Source organism: Primulina huaijiensis, chromosome 17 (assembly GCF_012295235.1).
Source record: "Primulina huaijiensis isolate GDHJ02 chromosome 17, ASM1229523v2, whole genome shotgun sequence".
In the NCBI taxonomy this organism is placed as follows: Eukaryota; Viridiplantae; Streptophyta; class Magnoliopsida; order Lamiales; family Gesneriaceae; genus Primulina; species Primulina huaijiensis.
Window position 1 is genome coordinate 2400662 of NC_133322.1, and position 19634 is coordinate 2420295.

The 19634-nt window shown below is 33.9% G+C and overlaps 3 protein-coding genes across 4 annotated transcripts; 2 read left to right on the top strand and 1 right to left on the bottom strand.

The window, feature by feature from the left end:
- Nucleotides 1-847: 847 nt before the first annotated feature.
- On the top strand, nucleotides 848-2207 carry LOC140963263 (myosin-binding protein 1-like; the record flags this gene model as incomplete). Its single annotated transcript, XM_073422551.1, is given in 3 exon segments — nucleotides 848-1495; nucleotides 1497-1615; nucleotides 1617-2207. Coding segments are annotated over 3 exon segments (1062 nt in total), but the record flags the coding sequence as incomplete, so codon positions are not given.
- A 4819-nt stretch (nucleotides 2208-7026) lies between these two features.
- On the top strand, nucleotides 7027-10797 carry LOC140963645 (protein WVD2-like 2). Of its 2 annotated transcripts, none has more exons than XM_073423045.1 (7): nucleotides 7027-7247; nucleotides 8315-8678; nucleotides 9197-9282; nucleotides 9376-9466; nucleotides 9584-9655; nucleotides 9794-9904; nucleotides 10320-10797. In XM_073423045.1, the coding sequence occupies exons 2-7, from the start codon at nucleotides 8319-8321 to the stop codon at nucleotides 10605-10607; spliced, it is 1008 nt and encodes a 335-aa protein (XP_073279146.1). In that variant the 5' UTR covers nucleotides 7027-7247; nucleotides 8315-8318; the 3' UTR covers nucleotides 10608-10797. The 2 variants fall into 2 exon arrangements, with proteins under 2 accessions (XP_073279146.1, XP_073279147.1); XM_073423046.1 differs by having other exon boundaries at nucleotides 7032-7247; nucleotides 8312-8678.
- Nucleotides 10798-17583: 6786 nt separating this feature from the next.
- Nucleotides 17584-18240, bottom strand: LOC140962679 (PRA1 family protein E-like). The gene has a single exon (XM_073421631.1). It carries the CDS (start codon nucleotides 18176-18178, stop codon nucleotides 17690-17692), a length of 489 nt encoding a protein of 162 aa, XP_073277732.1. The 5' UTR covers nucleotides 18179-18240; the 3' UTR covers nucleotides 17584-17689.
- Between the last annotated feature and the right edge of the window lie 1394 nt (nucleotides 18241-19634).

Here is a 19634-nt window from a genome sequence, read left to right on the forward strand (position 1 = left end):
ACCAAATCAACTGATTCTGAGAAATATGAATCATCGAAGCTACACCTATCGAGGAACCATGATGCGGGTTCTTTGTCACATGTAGAATATGCAAAAGTCAAGGATACGTCTGACACTGAATCGGAAACTCAAATATCAGACCATGAAACTTGTAGTACTTTTATCCATGAAATTGACATGCCAGAACAGGATTCAGCAGCCGACGTTTATGCCCTACCAGAACCACAAATTACTACAGTCACTGTCTGTTCAGCTTTGGAGAATTTCAATGGTGCCAGATGGTGCTTTCAGTTCCGGTTGTAATGTCAAATCAAAGGTGCCTCTTGGGCATGGATTGGAGGAACTTAATTGGCATGACAAAAATGACGTTAGCACACCTTCTGATCTCAGTTTTTTTACCGAGGCACTTCCCTTGCCCACTGTTACTGGGACTCATTTCGAAGAACCCAAAGAAACTGGCAAGTCTTACTGCATATTGTGTTTCATTATGCCAAATACCTTTAGTGGAATCCCTTTACCTTTTTAACACTAGTTGCTATAAGATGGTGTAATGGAGCAACAATATCCTCTGGTGCTCTGTCTAGCACATCTTTCGGAACATGATGCTTGGGATTTAGAAATCGAGTGAGATTGTTGCCATTAGTTTTAACTTTTGGTACAGTGGTAGGCGTTTCATCTTCTAGGTAGTCAAAAGAATTATGTCCGATAATCTCTGACCTAATCTATGTTTATTCCTTCAGATTATACACGAACTTCTATCTTCGAGCAAGATGCTATGGTTGAACGTGGAGAAACTTCTAAGACGGGAAACAACTCCGCGGACAGAACGGATTTACTGAGATAAAATTATGTGGAACATGGAGAAAATTCAGTGATTAGAAGTGATCCCATTGCAGCAAATGAAACTCAAATGGATCCAAGACCTGGTACAACTGATACAAGTTTGCAAATGGCTGATTCTTTAGAACTCGTTGATGCTTATACATTAGCCATTGGGGCTAGGGGAAGGCAGCTGTCTGGGAAACTCTTGGAACAACAAATGTCTATGAAAGAATCTAAGAGAGCCAGTGAAGATTCGAAGCTCTTGTTGTCACAAATATCTTTAGCCCGAGGGATTGAATTATCGTCAAACGATAGCCCTAAGATGGTTCACATAAATAATGAAGATTATGTATCTATGGATGCTTCTAGTCCTTCCATAGGGATGCAACTACTTCAAAGAAGGATCTTGCTTGAGAGAAATGAATCGAGTTTATATCTAGATGGGAGCACGGTGAGCGAAATCGAAGGCGAAAATTTGGTGGATCGGTTGAAAAGACAGGTTGTGCATGACAAGAAAATAATGGGTTCTTTGTATAAAGAGTTGGAGGAAGAGAGAAACGCTTCCTCGATTGCTGCTAATCAAGCCATGGCCATGATTACGAGGTTGCAAGAGGAGAAGGCATTGATCCATATGGAGGCTTCACAGTATTTAAGACTGATGGAAGAACAAGCTGATCGAGTATGATGATGAGGCGTTCCAACAAGTGAACGACCTTCTCATGGAGAAGGAGAAGCATATTCAGTTTCTCGAGGAGGAGCTTGAACAGTTAAAAAATGGCACGTCAAATAACTTTTTCAAGAAAGGTCCTATACCAGGTTGTCCAGAATCAAGAAACTGAAAATTATTATATTCTGAAATCTTTGAATAAACTTGAGGAAAAACTATTTATCTTGTCAAAAAATGAAGTTCCACCGGATGCAAATAACGGTGCTTTTGAAGAGCTCGATGACACGAGGTGTACTCAAGAACCAGTTGGAATAGGAAGAAAGAATGATTTCTTAGAAAACACTTTCATGAATGGAGATTCTGATTTAGAATATTTTCGGTATGAGCTTTCTGTTATCAGAAAACGATTGGAAGAGCTTTGATGTAGAGACATTGTTGTGCGAGTGTTGAATGAACTCAGAGGACAAAGGCTCAGAATAGAACAAGAAACAAAAACTTTTGACATGGGAAACTACTTTACTAGCTTTTTAATACTTTTAGAGGCACTTCTTTAGCATATATATCTTAGTTTACATGTGCATGGATTTTACACTTCTTAAGCTTTATATCATTTCGGTGTAGCTTTCGAACATTGATCTTGTTCTAGTTTTTGAAATGCTTTGGTTTGATTAGTGAAAATTTTGAGCAATGGAAATTTTTCAACAGTGATTTGTATTGCTATCAAGAATTGATGAAGCTTTGTAAAGATAAACCTTTTTTATATGGTCAATCTTCATAAACGGATCGGGTTTGAATCGGATTTTAAAAATTTGAGGACCATGTAAATATGGAGTTCCGATGATCTCATATTGTTGATATATCGTCGGACATTATTAATTATCGAGTTTATATATTAATGATACTCCAGAGATAAGCTCATCCAAATCAAGCCCACACCGGATCATGGGTCCTGGCCCATCTCTAGCCAATGTAGAAGGCTCATGACAGGCCCATGTATTCTCCTATAAATATCAGGTTTGAATGTCAACTCATTCATATTCACTATATTATTTTTCAGCAGCATCATTAGTTGTTTTCTCTTATATCACCAGTCTCTGACTTGAGCGTCGGAGAAACTACGTCGGGACACCATCCTGGCCCCCTTCTAACGGTCTTATTCGTAACAGTCTTATTCGTGATTTCAAGTTCAGGACAATTTCGAAAGCTGCGTCTGGACTAATGACACCTGTTGGAATCGGACCCTAAATTTTTCGTGAATATCAATTGACAAGGTCCTTGTTTTTTCATACTCCTATCTTATAAAACAAGGGGAATATATTTCATATTTGAATGTGTGTAGGTTTTCTGGTAACATGTCCAATTTTCAGAAAGCTGTATTATATTTTAGAAGTAATACTCATAATGAGAAAAATCTCTTTCAAAATGATATTCCAAATCTACCGTACTAAAATATATTCATTTATTTTTTAAAAAAAGAACATTAATTGAATTTTTACAAGTCAGAGTCAATGGAGTGAATGAATTGAACAACACTTGTTTGCACAAGTTTTTAACTTCTCTTTTTCTTTGCCCATATTTATGTATTATATATATATATCTCGTTACACGTGTTGTTTTTTGTACTTTTTTATTATTTTCTTTTTGGAGTTTAATCAATTTGATTTATATTAAATTAAGGGAAATGTTATAATTATGAAAACTGACCACATATAATATAATACTAAAATTTTTGAAAATGTTGGCCGTATTATGAGAATTTTTTTGTAATTAGTTTGAAATTTGCTTTAAATCATCACAAATTAACTTAAATTTGTTGTCTCTGTCAGAAAAATTATGTTTTTACACTCTATCGTTCACAACAAAATGTTTTTGCACTCGCTAAGATCGCATTTATTTTCTCATATGTGATAGTAATATATGATATATGAGTATCAGTTGTTTCATATCTGATACTAATATATGATTTTGAGTACACATACATGTATAACAAATATTGATATTAACGACACATTTATCTTTTCGGATTAAAATCGATATAAAATATTGAAAATATGATATTAATATAATATATTTAAGTACCAATTGTTTCAGATCTGATGTTAAATATGATATTTGAGTATCAATTGTTTCAAATATGATACTAATATATGATTTTTGGGTATCGAAACATGTTAAACAAACATTTATATTGATAGAGTTGTTCTGATTTTATAATAAAAACTTATCTTTTGTATCATATCTAAAACAGCTGGAACTCAAATATAATTTATCAGTACCAAATTTTCAATGTTTACCGTCATTAATGTCAATATTTGATCTACATTTTTGGATACTCAAAAATTATATATTAGTAAATCTGAAATAGTTTGTACATAAATATCATATCTTATTATCTTATTTTAATGTTTTGTATCGAGTTTCATAAAAAAAAACACGAAATTGTTCAAATATATTTTTCTGATATGAAGACTAAAACCAAATTTTTGTTTGGTTCTGAGGATTTTTGAGCAATTTATCATTATATTATAATAAGTGTAACATAATAATAATGAAAATTGACAGGGATATTCCTGAAATTTTAGAAACTGCTGGCCATACTAATTGTCGGTCATATTTACGTACAGCGTGAGGTGCATCGTTTTGTGCTTTTGTATTATTTTTAATTTTTTGAATTTTTTTGAATCTAAACTATTTTTTATAGATATTAATTAATTGATTTACATTCCTAATAAACTATTCAAAAATAATTATTATTTATTCCTGATTTTACTTTTATATTCCTAATAAATTATTTCATTTACTCTAAGATATATATATATATATATATATCCTTATTTGAAAGACGTAAAATATATGAATGATAAATTCATATATACGAATAACATGATGATTTGTAACTCTAATCTTTCGTAAAATTCGAGTTAAATCTTGGATGAAATTGATATATGTAAATCAATTAATATCTTATCATTCTCAACAAACTGAAATTGTTAATAAAATTATCGATCTTTCACACAATAAATATATAATGAGAGGTAATTTTTGTTGGTGATAGTAGGAGAAACACAAGGTCCATTCAACCATTGGAAAATTCTTGATTCAGTTCACCAAGAATCATAAAATACCATAAAGTCGAGGTAAATGCATAGTTGAAAATATGTGGTCCTATTAAGTGGAATTTATGTTGTGTTGAATTTAGAGGTAGAAGGATAATATGACTCGCTATAAATGGGTGATTATTTAATGAAAAATAAGTTATTTGATAGTTTTGTACAATCGCTTCATTTTGTCATGTAGAAAGACTGTTTAGTCGAGTTTATAAGCTCTCGAAAATAATTTAAAATTGTTTGATGAAAAAGATCGTAAAAGAACTTACACGCATCATCACACACTTTTTTTTTACCGTGATAACTCTTGTAATTTATTAAAAAATGGAAATGTCTTTGATTACAGCACACACGTTGTTTTTAAATACTAGGCGTTACGATTCCTTGGTCGAATTTACTTTTATCTGGATCAAAGAGTTATCTTTTATTTGAAATATTTGAAAATTGTTTTGATTGATAAAAAAAAAGTTCATTAAAATTTCAAATAGGGGAGATTAAGTTTTATAAATTTGACTTATTTATTTTCTTCATATACTATAGATTCAAAAGAAAATGTACCGAATGTTCCACAGTTCCACTGCTGGTAATTTTACTGGCACTCAATTCCACATGCCCACCATGTGTGAAACAAAGAAAGCTTCCAATTCTCTTTTCTATATATTTAAATATAATGTGTACAAATAAAAAATATATGTTTTATTTATTTATAAATGATCACACGTATATTTGTTCGTGAAAATACTAAATAGTCAATGCTATTCATATTTATAATAAAAAAAATATTTTTGATATAAAAATTATATTTTTTAATGGATGAAAAAAATAAAATATTCATCTCACAAAATTGACTTGTGATAACGTCATTTAAAATAACTTCAGAAAAAAGTGGGAATCTCCTTAAAATATATACAACCTAACTCTGGTTTGAATTTTCAAACAAACCAACAAATCCTAACTCCAACTTTTTTGACTTTTTGTGAAATGTGACTTGATCTTCAAAATTTTATGGACACAGCACACCAACAAAAGATACGTGTGTGGATTCGCTGGTATTTTAACCCAACAACAATTTGTGTAATAATAACACTTTAGATAACAAAAGGGTCGAGACATAGCCTTGGATCAATGCGACCCCCCAGTGTTTCCATGTAGGGCTCACTGATACGAGGGCTGTGTTCTATCGAAGTGTGGTTGAGGTGTGAACGAATCGAATTGAATATGACGGAAATTTGAAGTATCGAATTTGGCTCGAATTAGTTCTATTCGAGTTTGAACTAGTTTTGAAGTTCGAAAATTTAAAATTTTTTGGCTCGAATTAGGTTCGAATTACAGCTCGAGTTCGACTCGAAAGATTCTAACATGTTCGCGAACCTTTCGAATTATTGTTCAAAAATAAATACTCAAAATGCTCGAAATTTATTTATTTAATATATAATTATATCATGTTAATAAAATATTAACGATCGCGAGAAATTCGCGAACTATCGAACAAAATAATTTGGGCTCAAGTTCGACTCAAAAAAAATCGAACTTGTTCGAGTTTGACTCGAATTCGATAAGTTCGAATACGAATCAAATATTTTCCGAACACAACTTTATTTTAAAATCTTTTGGGACTCTTACTATACATTATGCCCACTAATTAGTATTTCAGATGGAATTCTATTGTATCTAATCTATTTTATATTGAGCTAGATTTTGATTCGAGTTTTGTGAATGGAAACACGAGTGCTGAGTTATTTTGTACCATATATGTGGATTCAGTTCGACTTCAAATTAATTTGAATGTAACGTGATAGATTATAGAAAGGAATTGTTAACACGAAACATTTTCTAAGCTGAAGAATGTAGATTTATTTATAGATATATTTACAATTATTTAATCACAAAACTGATATGATACGGTCTCGTGGATTATTTTTGTGAGACGGATTTTCAATTCGACCCGATTTACGAAAAATAATATTTTTCTGTTTAAATTACTATTTTTCACTTAAATATGAATCACGTTGATCCGTCTTATTGAAATAGATCCGACCATCCCTCAAGAAACATACTCTTATTTAATTAATTTAATCATATAAATATTTATCAATGAATATATGGGTTATATGGTTGTATGCAATCATATTAATATATAAAATCTATTATGCAAAAACTTGTGTGAGACGGTCTCACGGGTCGTATTTTGTGATACAGATATCTTATTTGAGTCATCCATGAAAAAATATTACTTTTTATTGTGAATATCGGTAGGGCCTCTCACAGATAAAGATTCATGAGATCGTCTCACAAAAAACCTACTCAAATCATTATATACTTGTCATGAAAAAAAAAATAATTTACTTCATCGTAAGTACAATTTTACCGTAGATAAAAGTAAAAAAAATTGTCAGAGAAAAAACTAAAAAAAAACAACAAAATAATGGAAAACACTAAAAATGAGCAACAGTCCGACATAAACGGTTTCGAGATTCGAGACTAACCAAAGGACTGAAAAAGAAGGAAATAAGGAGGGTAAAAACAAGCCAAGAAAATGAAAAATCCTCTGGTTGGCGAGGAAAAAAACGAGTTCGGCTCGCATTATTTGTAGGTGGTGCTGTTTTCGGGTGGGAATTTGGTACCCGGATCGGAAAGAAAGAAAAAAGATTGTAAGATTCTTTTAGTGTTTTTTGGTTAGTTAATTAATTGGTTGTACTTTTGATTTCTCAATCGTTTAATGCATTTGCTTTTGCTGTTTGTTTGATTTGATCTTTTTGTTTCTCTTGAGCTTTCTTGATTAGCTTGTTACGAGTAAATGGTGTGATACTCTTGTTAATTTAAGCATTTTTTCTTTACTTTTTTATAAACTTTTTTTTTTTTAGAAATGGGGTTTACAGATGAGGGAAATTTGCTGGCATTTGCCAATTTTCTGTACGATTATCCGTGCCATGGATTTTGTTAGTTTATTTCATTGATGGGATTTGATAATCTTTGAGTATGGTGACATGACAGCAATAATCTTTGGATTCCTAAAAAAAATGAAATCTTTGGCACTTAGGTGACAAATTTGCTACGTTCTCATTCAATTGATGGATTTGAAAGTCAATCTTTTACTATTATTTAATTTGAGTTTCAAATGAAATTTTTGCTTTTAAATTACATTTATTGCTCCTAGAGTAGGATGTGCTCAGTTTCTTTCGCCTAAATGTCTTCGGTTAATTTCGTGAGAAGATGCCCAATTTTTGTTTTTGTTAAAAAAAAGAAAAATATGGTTGGATATTATTTCTGATGGTTCTAAAGGTATTTATTTTATTTTAAGGGAAAACTTGTTCTTTCCTTTTAGTGATTTCATTTTTTTCAGGTTCTTGTTATTGCCTTTTGAAATATTTGCAGAGAAGATTTATTGTTCTTTTAAATATTTTTCAATGAATTCTGAGTAAGGACTCGGTAAGCTTTGAATTTAACACAGTTATATTTTATCTAGATTTGTGTATTTTTCTGTGTTGTTTCATATTTGATATATATTGCAACGTTGGCACACACCTGGATAACAACCACATGTAAATATTCAATATTTTCGATTCATGGTTTACATTATTTTTTAGTATAAGTGCTTAAGTCGCACAAATTCCTATATCACAACCTTCTCAGATTTCAAGAGTATTTTCCCAATTGAAACATTGTTGCAATATCTGAAAATGGACATCCTTTGATGTTTTGTTTTATTTTCAAGCAGGCAAATGGGGAGAGATGTTGCAGGCTTACGTGTTGGCAGTAAGCCCAATGCTATCAATGTGAAACCTAATGGTATGAAAGCCTCACCAGAAAGTGTTGAAACCGAGGACAGTGAGCCAGTGGGTCATGCTGCAAAAGACGACCTTCCAGAGAAAGTTGTGAAGGCCGAGACTCAGAAATCGAGTGATGAAAATTCAAGCTCGCCAGTAAAGCCTGTATCGGGTTCAGTCGTTAATGGGACAAATAATGCAAATTCTTTTGAGCCTATGACCCCTGGTGTGGAGGGTGAAACCAGTGATTCGGTTGCAAAATGTTCGCCGAAGTCTATTGACTTGCTATCTCCTGAGGCTGGTAAAAATTTACTGGTACGTGCATTACATGTACCTTGTACTTGTATCTCTTCCTTGTTCTTCCGACATTGAGAAGCTTGTGAATTTTACGTGCTAGTCACCAGGGATATGCATTGCATGTCCACATATTAAATATTTTTACGTGGATGAAAATTATTTGTCAAAGGCAATTTAAATTTTGCGGTTTTGATCTCATGTTAGTAATTTTGGGTGTACATGATTGTCGTGTTGAAATGGTTTCTCGTTGATATAGTATGCATTCATTTCATCTAACGCTTACTTTTAATGAATCAAACAATGAATTTTTGTGAGAAGCCTTTTCACTTTTGATAGCATGCATAGGTCGCTGTTTTTAATCAGTGCTCAATTTAAAATCACTTCACCATTTTATTGCATGGTATACTCTACACTTCTTGAGAGATAGATGTCTCATGTTGTGAGTTTTAAAACTTAACATAAGTCTAAGATAGATAAAGACACTTGGTTGCATAGGAATTTGCATTTGGTTCTGATGTTGAACATTTTTTTTCCAGCTCAACTCCCCGTTTACTTCAAGGCATCAACAACCTCATGACAAAAAATACCTCGATGATGATGATAATTGCTCCTTGACTTCCTCGTATATTTGATTTTCCTCGTTCTTTTCTTGCTCTCAAATATATCTCTCTTTTGCTGTCTTCTCGCAAAGTAAAATTTCCTTAAATTTGTGTAGCAATGCAACATCCCGAACAAGTAAATTCCAAGTCACAGTGCCAGTAGGCCCATCATTTGTATGTGCAGACCGTTTAGAGAGGCGCAAGGAGGTACTTCTGATTGAGTGCTGCAGGATTTATAATTTTGTTCTGTCATATATTCTCATTTATGTTTTCTGTCCTTTTAGCGAAAAAAATTTCTTATATTTTCCTTCACTCCTCTTTAAGTTTTACTCTAAGTTGGATGAAAAGCATAAAGCTTTGGAACAAGAGAGAGTTGAATATGAAGCTAGAACCAGGGTATGGCTTTATGATTTAGTTTTCTTTTCTATCTTTTTTCTTTATTATTATTTACTAGGCTTTTCTTTTCAGCCGCAACCCACGATCCCTTCTATCTGCAAACTTTATTCATTGTTTTCTATCTTGATCTGTAAGTAGGAGGAAGAACAAGAGGCTATAAAGCAGCTGAGGAAGAGCATGACATACAAGGCAAATCCAGTTCCTAGTTTTTATCGTGAAGGACCTCCCCGAAAAGTTGAGCTTAAAAAGGTGCTAAGAAATCGATTTTCTTAAGTGGTTGGAATGAAGTGGGACACGCGTATGTGTGTGTGATATTTATGATTCTATATTGATTGTATTTTCTTCTTGTGCTTGTGATTTGAATCCATATCTAGACCTTTTCTCGTATGATTCTTTGATTTACATCAACACGATGAGTTTCTATGTTAAAATTCTTTATTGTGGTAGCAGAGCGAAGTTAAGTCTATAGTAGCATATTTATGCAGATTACATTTTAATTTCTATGCACTACTAATACCCTTTCTCACATCTGTCAAAACCTTATGGTATGAGCGCGAGGAAAAAAGTGAAGGCCTTGTCATGTTTCCCATTTTCAAATAGTAAATAATCTCCCAATTTTCTTATCGTCTTACCTACTCAGTCGCGAAATATTCTATTAATGCAGGTGCCTTTGACGCGTCCCAAGTCCCCAAATCTAACCCGTAGAAAGAGCTATGGTGATGAATCCAAATCAATTCCAGCCGAAAAGGGACTTCGTGGACAACCAACTCGTCACAGCGTAGGCGTTTACGGAGAAGGTAAAGACTCTCCCTTTACTCCTAAAAGTAAGGATCGGATCAGTGCACGTAAATCAAATGGAACCAGCAAATTCAAGGATCACCCTCAGCGACCGAAGGAGACAGCAGAAAATCCTCCTCTCAAAGAGCTGGGAAGCACAGAAACTGCATGTTGAATCGTAATTTTCGTCAGTAGGCTTAGCTTTTACTTTTCATAATGATTCACAAAAAAATATGTTGGTGGAGAAGGCAACTTTCCTGCCAATGGTCAGTGAGTTGTCAAAATTTATGTTGAAATTGTGTTCTGTATATTTCATGTAATTTATAATGTTTTCACGTATTGAATACAATGGTTGCCTTTTGAACTGGACACTCTTATATTGCTTCTTGTATTGTGTACAAGGGTTGCTTTTTTGGTACATTTTTGCTTTGAATTTTCTTTTCCTTCATATCTTGTAGATCTCCACCAAGAAAACTGATCAAAATATGTCCCTATGATGCATCGGCACGACACAAACTAAACATGAGCAAGTTGTGATATGTATATTTTTCAAAAATTTGTGTCGATAGAGCCAAAATACAAAGAAAAGTAATACATTATAAATAAAAAATAATATTTTTTCGTGAACTTAGTCGAGTTGAATATATGTGTCGGATAAAAGTAAACATTTTCATATTAGGGGGGTCGTGTACAACGCAAATAAACTCAAATCAATTTTATATCACTAACATCTTTCAATATTTGCATCTTGTTTTGATATGACATGTCTCACTTGAGTGATTAAATACATTCCAACTTAGATACATGCATGTAAACTCAAGTCATTAATTTTATCTTCATCTTCTAATTTTTTTTATAACGATAAAACTGCAGTTATTATACAATGATACGCATTTAGTAAATCATTTATCTGAGACAATAACTTATAAATCAGACTAGTTAATTATATCGCACTATCGAACTTGTTGAACGACAAGTTCGACCAATAAAATATTAGCGGAGAAATCAAATTATGAAAAGTTAACATGTTATACCAATTAAGAGAGTCGCCAACTTTCCTATTTCCCTTACATAAAAGCTACCGAGTTTAAATAACTTTTGGGTAAATTTTAATTTTAATCTCAAGATTATAACTATTGTACGTATATTGGTATATGTACGAAGTACTTCGTAAATGTACACTACATATACCCAACCAAACCACCCTCTCCCTTGCAAGCACTCATTTTTCCTCCATCTACACCAGCTCGGTATTTCGAAGCAAACCCATTTCTTCCGATCATCTTTTTGGTCAGATTTATAATCTTTCCGATGAGGATTCGTGGCGTGAAACAAAGCCCAGCTGCAGATTGCTCGGCTATTTCTCGATCCACATCATCATGGTCTTCTTCTTCATCTTCCTCATCTTCATCAGTTACGGCCACCCATTCTTTAGCTTCATCTCAGGATTCGTCCAATTCTTCTCCATTTTCACTAATCACCGCATCTTCGCGCTGTCCGGGCCTCGATCTGCTGGTTAAAGCCATTCACCAGATCACTGCTGGATCCGTCGTGGGCGTTCCCTACATTCAGCGACGCGTCACTATCAGAAGGAGGAGGAGGAGAATGAGTAGTTTAGACGGGTTTATTCATACTGGGATCGTGGGGGAAAAGGGCCTACAGGATGAGAAGAAAACGTGGACTGACACTAAGAAGACGAACAAGAAGAAGATCGGGCGGCGGACTGTTTACCAAATGAGTATGCAATTTTCTTGATTTTTATCTGTTGTCATGTAATATTGGGAGGGGAAATTTTAGATCTTAGATGGTGTGATCTAATATTTTAGACCAGTATAGATGTATGCTTTTTTCTGCTGTTGTTCTGAATGGGTCGTTCGTTTTCTTTTTGTAATGGATTTTATATAAGATCAGTTAAATTTGAAAAAAAACATAAACTTGATATATTATTTTTCATGAATTGTGTTTCTAAAGAAACACAAACACTATGAAGATAATTGCGTTGTAAGTTAAGATTCATAAAAACTGTGTCATCTTTGTAAATCTGTGACCTTTTTTCTTTCTCCGCTTTTGATTTTTTCAAGGTTAATGGTTTGTTTCTTGGAAGAAATCATAACTGTAATAGAAATATGAAAAAAGATTTTGGTTGTATTGAACTGGTTTTGAAAGAAGTTTCTTGATTTTAAGTTTCTTTCTCCAAGAAAATGGAAGGTGGATTTTTCTTCGGATCTTAGATGATTTTCTTCAACTTGGAAGATGGTCTTTCCCGGATCCATTTTATTTTCGTGTATTTAGCTTCAACGGATCATCAATCAGCTACTCTTTGCATAAAGTTTGAAGTTTGGAACTTGAATCGTTAGTATAAATCATATATCGAAGGTCTTGCCAGGATCATTTTATTTTATTTAGCTTCAACTGATCATCAATCAGCTGCTCTCTCTGAATTGAGTTTGGGTTCGAAAAGCTGAGATTTTATTTTTCAAGCCTTGCAAGTCGTGCTGCATTGAGTTTGGGCTTGTTTAATTATTCTGACTTGAAGGTTCCTCAGAACTTTTAGGTTTATTTAACTGTCTTATTCGTTCTTGCTTCTATTTTCTTGTTCATTATGAAAATAGGACCGCGATAAAAAAAATACTAGCTCCATCCATAGATTCTCAGACTCGGTTCTAAGAGCACACTTTGCAGCTAAAGATACTCTGTTTTCTGATTCCTCATCTTGCCTCACAGTTAAATGTTGCTGTTCTTCGACTACAACTTCATACTACTCAGCTCTTTCGAGTATCTTAATCAGTTCCTCATCACTGCACCGGCCTTTGGTTGTATAGATATGTGTGTGTCTGTATATATAGATGTATATAAGATCGTCTATCTGTTCATCCCTCCCTCCATCTGAAACTCTTTCCGGGTAGTATTTAGCCGCAGTCAGACTGGGCTTCATACATTTGTATTCCTCACCAACCGAATTTCTAACGCAGCAGTCAATTGCTTGCGAAAGAGGTGGGATTCCAAAGTGTCTAAGGACCATGAGCAAGGGAAAATATAGAAACTTTCGGAAATCCATTATCCTAATCAAAACATCGATCCTCTCGATGGTTACAACGAAGTGATTGAATATTCGGGAAAAAGACTACCGTCGGATTACTCCTTCCATTGACATTCCTGCTGAAAATCCTGTTGAAGTATTTGAGAATTCGATATGAAGTGATGAGTATGGAAAAATAGTCAATTCATTATTCGTATAGAAGTCAATTTAAACTTAAAAAAAAAATATTAATCAATTGAATTGAATGGCTAATGTACAAAGCACAAATTTATTTATTTTTTTGCCTCAAGATAAATTTTCTTCTGTTTAGCCGTAGAGAAGTAAATTATTTGATAAATAGCAGAAAGTAACACAGAATAGAGTCGTAGAGAGTTTTTTTAACAATGAAAGGTGATTGTTAAATTCAAGAAGCTCCATGATCAAAGGGCCTACTCTCCCATTAAAGCTCTCTCAAATCATAATTTCTCAACTAGCAGTGACGTTCTTATTGTTCTCAATAATACCAATAATTTTAAAATATTTAAACAGAGAAATCTTCAGACCTTTTAAATTTTGGTGAACAGAATCACTTTGATACCATCCGCCGCCGCCGCCGCCGCCGGTGGCCCGAGGAGGTTCACCACCCTCTACACGTACTCGAGGTGGTTGTCAAAACTCGCATTGTTCCACCATATGCATGTGTACATTTAGTTAGAATCCGAGTCGATGGGGGAGCTGAAAAATAATTCATCAATGAACATTATCATGTAGTCGTCATCATTATCCTCTACGAAAACGAGAGTGTTCAACTTCTGGAGGACGAAGAAATGGCTGTCGAAACAACTCTCGATGTGCGAAATACCACATGACATGGCGTGGGAGAGGCGCCGTCGTCAATTCATGTGCCAAGATAGGCGTCAAAATGGGATAAACGACAATGTGATCACGGATGAGGACATGAATGGATTGAAGGGTTGCATAGAATTAGAGTTTGGGTTCAACGAAGAAGATGGTCAGAGACTATGTCCCACCATTCCTGCCTTGGACCTTTAGTTTGCTGTGAACAGAGGCAGTTTTCTACTAGTCCCATCTCAAGCCCAGCTAGCAGTGGTGGCTCCACCTCATCCTCCACGACATCGCTAGGGGGTCGCTCGTCGTTGTTCGGGAGCAGGACGAAGCGATTCTGATTCATGGAAGATTTGCAGTCCTGGTATGTTCCAATCTATCTAGTTGTTTCACATATAAATTCATTCTTCATTAATGGTCAATGATCATATCAGAATATTCCATGTTTCCTACATGGTTTTGAGAACCAATTTTTACAAAATGAAATTTGAGCAAGATTATTTCCTCAAATATGCGTGCTCTCATGCAATCCTCTTCCTCTTGAAGCCCTTAATTAGCTACAAATATTATGGATTGGTTGTACAAAGAAATTCAAGAGAGTGATGCTTAATGCTCATCAATTTGACATCTATCATCTATTTCGACAATAAAATGTTATTCGAAGTTCCCGTGAATGGATATCCTGAAGCTAAGGTGCAAGACGCAAGGTAGCGTATGACGTATGTGCATTCCCAACCGAGGAGAAAGGATAAATATCTACACAATGTTTGGAAGCCTGGATTTGACGAGATTTGGATTTGTGAATCCAGTTTTTACTGTTTGATTTCATTAAATTTGAAAAAAGAATATTCAATAATAATAATTTGTTTTCTATTTATAAAATTATGATGTAGTTAAATATTTAATTTTGAAATAATTTATTTCGTTGAATTTAAATTTGAATATTTAGATTTTGTTTGATTATTTTATTTTGTTTTCACTATCAATAGTTAATTATTTATATAAAAGTTTATGTAGTTTGTATAACACAAATATATAGCTGAAATTGTATATGAAAATATATGATAATATTAATTTTAATTTTTTTATTTTTTAATAATGTGAATAATATGATTTAAAAATGATTTATGTAAAAGATCAAATGTTATTTTAGTAAAATTTTAAAATTTCAAATTCAAATCTTTTTTTTTCTTCAAACAAAAAATGGGTTTCTAAATACCATTTTTAAATTTCAAACCAAACACCAAATGAAATTCTAAATCCATGATTTCAAAATCCAATTCTTCCTATGAATCCAAATCTCATTTTTTAAGCATCCAAACCTACTGTTAGAAGTTCAAAGAATCAATAAATTTGTTGCATGGAGTTCAATGTAAGCAGAAATAAATACAAGTAAAACGAATATAATTTAACGTGAATATAACAGACAACTAAAATGAATAAAAGTCACATTGCATGGTACATTGTAAAAGGAAACTATGGATCAAATGTTTGAGAGGGAGGACGGGGGCTTTTGTTAACTCCTAATAGGCTACTCAAACACAACTATTACCAGCCAATATAAATATAAGCTAGGAGGATTCAAACGCAGAAATCACCATATAAAAGCAAGTGAAAGGAATAATGAAGTTCACAACTAAACGAGCCAGTAAAACATATTGAATTTAAAGGGTAAAAAAACAAAAACATATTGAATTTAAAGGGGAAAAAACAAAAACATATTGCTACAGTTGATGCATGTCTTGAAGAACTGTGTCCCCATTACAGCAGTTCTGATAGCTCCTCCTCCACGGTCCTAAGTTTCTTCAGAGGGTGAGTGAGCGAGTATCTATTTGGTTTAACGATCCATGAAACCTGAAGTGCCCAAATTCCACAGAACAGATTCTAATGGTTGGGCCATTAACATCTGAGAGTTTATTGATTTTCACATGACCAATGATCACCCACATCTGCAGTTTGTTTCCATCAACATGGTACGCTGGTAATAATGCAGTTATCGGTTAATGACATTGAAGGCCAATCATCTATCAACCACTTGCTCATTTTCTTTCGTTAATCTGAATCATTGATTTGGAGAATCCGCCTTGAAGCTCTTCAAGGTAACCTCTATAAATAGACTCAAACTTTCGCGGAGGCTTTTTTTCGATCTGTTCCAGAAGATCTCATGAAAAAAGCCACGGGAATTTCCAAGCTTTACTCATTAATTTCTTTATAAGTGGTTTAAAACACGTAATTTATCATGAATTATTTCTTTCCCATCCCACTTGCCTCATGGAATCCTTACCAACCAGCCCAGATTATGATTCTTAGTTCAATGAGATCGCCGAGGTGAACTGTTATTGGCATCAATTTCTCCCCACCGCCACCTAACTTCTTATAGACTAAACCACTAACAGCTATTGCCCCACCTCAATTGAGAGCTCGTAACAAATAGAACAAGAAATGAAGGGCAGGGAAACAGTGAATAGAAGGAAAAGAAGAATAGCATTTGTTTATGTAATTGTAGATGCCTTTCTAATGGTCACCTCATACACATTATATAATTCTGACATAGTGAAATCGTTAAAACCATCTATCAGGAAGAGAAATTGTAACCAAAAAGGAAATAAATCTTGATGAAAAACAAGTGCTTAGAAACTACAAAAACTCCATTTCTTCAAGTGACAATCATCTATCCAATCTGGTGTCTTCCTTAATTCTTTTGGGGCTTGTAATTAATGTGCAGAATATACTTGATTCTAGTTTCCATTCAGCTCCAACGAAATGGGCATGGGTGTCAGTTGTATATGCATATTGTTTCCTAGCCTTGTTTACGTGAGGCTGAATTTGTAAAAAGTTTAAAGGAAGAAAGCCAACTGCTCATGTCAGAATGAAAGACCTGTGTATTCCTCAGTTGACAATAAAACATAGCAAAACCAATTTTAATTGTCAGACCTTAAAAAGCATAAAAGCTAAAGAAAGACAAAAAGAAGATCACCTTCCCCGCTAGCCCAAAAGACTCTCCTAAGTCCTATTTGATTTACACAAGATTTTTTCAGAAATAGTGCTGCTTCATTCAACTTCTCAACGCTTTCTCCTCAATCCCTATTATCCATCCATGTTGATTAAAAATAACAAGAAAGACAATACCATCTTGTTCTCGGTATTCAACATTCAACAAGACCAATTAAAACTCACAAATGCCACCAGCTAAACTAAATGCTATCACTTTGTTAAAACTGACCTCACCCGATCCAAGTTCCAACAATAGACATCACACAATTCCTTAAAATCCAAAAGAAATAAGGAAATTAGATTATTTTTGTCATGAGATCCCTTAAATGCTAGTGGAGAAGTCTACAAATCCTTATATCCCATACACATGCATCCAAATTCCAAACAAGAGCAAAATTTCACCGCACATTAGAAATCAATCCACCTCGGGCCGCTTCACTTTCATCCAAGAACAAATCCTCCGTACCCCTAAGGACCGCGTGAACACCAGTAACAGCCACCCCAACAATCAAAGCCACAAGCACATTCAACCCCACCTGAGTAAACACCAATGCCACCACAGTGACCAAGCTCAGCACAACCAAAACGAGACGATCATCGACGATTCTGCCAAAAGCAACAATTGGGTCTTCTCGTAAGAAGTAGAGGGAAATCCAGGCGACAAATACAGCCAAGAAAACAATCATTGAAATGGGATGGTAGATGAGGCTGCAGAACAGGATGATGAGGATGATCAGCGCGTAATTTACGCGGAAATGGTTGAGATTTTGGCGAAATCGTGAAATTGCCTCGGCGTAAGAGTAGGGGAGGGAGAAGGCGGAGATGTCGAAGAATACTCTCCATCGGCGGCGGGCGGCGTAGTTGGTGGAGGGCGAGGCCATGGGCATTTTTTGATTTGGATTTGGATTTGAAAACAGGTGAAGTATTTTCTTTATTTGGGAAAGGAGAAACAACTTTCGACTGTTTTTTTTGTCTATAAACAGAAAAATAATCATAATTTGTATATCTTTTATATCATGTGGGTTGTGCCTAATGGATCAAGTTTCACATGCTGATTTTGAATTATTTGCAATGGTTGCTTGGGTAATTTAGAAAAATATTTGTATTTTAAAACATAATAGCCAAATTCCCAACAAATGTATTAAAGTCGAGTGTGTATTGTCATATCTTGAGCAATTTAGAACAGCTAGATGTGCTTGTAATTTAGCTTCAGGGGAGGTGCAGAGTAGCAGAGATATGATGTGGGTGTCTCCTCCGTTGGGGCAGTGGCGACTTGATGTCGATGCTGGGTTTAATGATACTATTGGTAAATATAGTGTGGGTGCTGTGATTCGAAATCATTGTGAAATTATTTTTGCTGCATCAGCCATATGCATACGTAGACCAGGATAAGTGTTGGAGGCAGAGCTCTCGGCTATCCATTTTGGTTTGATGCTTGCTGTGAGAGGTAACTTTTCTGATGTTTGGGTCTTCTCGGACTCCTGTAATGTTGTTAAAGAGGTGACGCCGAAGTCTGAGGCTCGCAACCATCAAGGACTGTTAGTCTTGAACATATTGGATATCTTAACTTCTGGTAGATTTAAAAAGTTAAATCATGTTAGTAGAAATGCAAACAAGTTGGCGAACTGTTTAGCGCATTTTGCTTTATCTCGTCCTTCTCGTTCATGTTGGATAGATGGTTTTTACCTATCGTGGTTGATGGATGTAATTACTGTTGATTTAATTAATGCATAATATCTGATTTCCAATCAAAAAAAATCATAATTCTTATACTTTCTGTAATTTATACTTGGTAAAATTTTTGGTAAAAAAATGAATGAAAATATTTGTAATTTTAATCCAAATATTGACTGACTTCAAAAAACATAATTATTTAAAATCGAGCATTTTCATTTTTTTAATTAGGAGAAATAATTATTACAATTTGATTCAAACTCAACCTCTCATTTCGAACTTTAAATCTGTGTCAAAAGATCTTCAATTCATCTACCATCCATTTCAATTTTTTAAGATAGAGAGTTGATTTTGTGAACTTCCCTTGGGTTTATATATTATTAATGGATGTTTTTATCAATCACAGGGTACAAAGTTGATATCTTTGCTGATCAAACTACTAACATCTACTATGCTAACGTAGTTTAGAACATTTTTTGTTATTTTAAAATTAATTATTTTCTTTTAAATTAAAATTTAAATTATAAATAAAGATAGGATTGAATTTTAATATGTTTAAAAAGCTAATTATTTTAAGAAATCCCAATCAATTCATTCTCAAAATTAATTTTTTTTTAAAAAAATCTTTCTATCCAGCAACTGTTCTCGAACTTTGCAATAATCAAATCC

What these genes read in the sequence shown, in the direction of transcription:
- LOC140963645 (XM_073423045.1), top strand. Translation starts at nt 8,319, where the DNA reads ATGGGGAGAGATGTTGCAGGCTTACGTGTTGGCAGTAAGCCCAATGCT. An exon ending in AGGCTGGTAAAAATTTACTG is followed by an intron (nt 8,679 to 9,196) that starts GTACGTGCATTA and finishes TTTTTTTTCCAG; the next exon opens with CTCAACTCCCCGTTTACTTC. An exon ending in GAAAAGTTGAGCTTAAAAAG is followed by an intron (nt 9,905 to 10,319) that starts GTGCTAAGAAAT and finishes CTATTAATGCAG; the next exon opens with GTGCCTTTGACGCGTCCCAA.
- LOC140962679 (XM_073421631.1), bottom strand. Translation starts at nt 18,178, where the DNA reads ATGCCCATGGCCTCGCCCTCCACCAACTACGCCGCCCGCCGCCGATGG.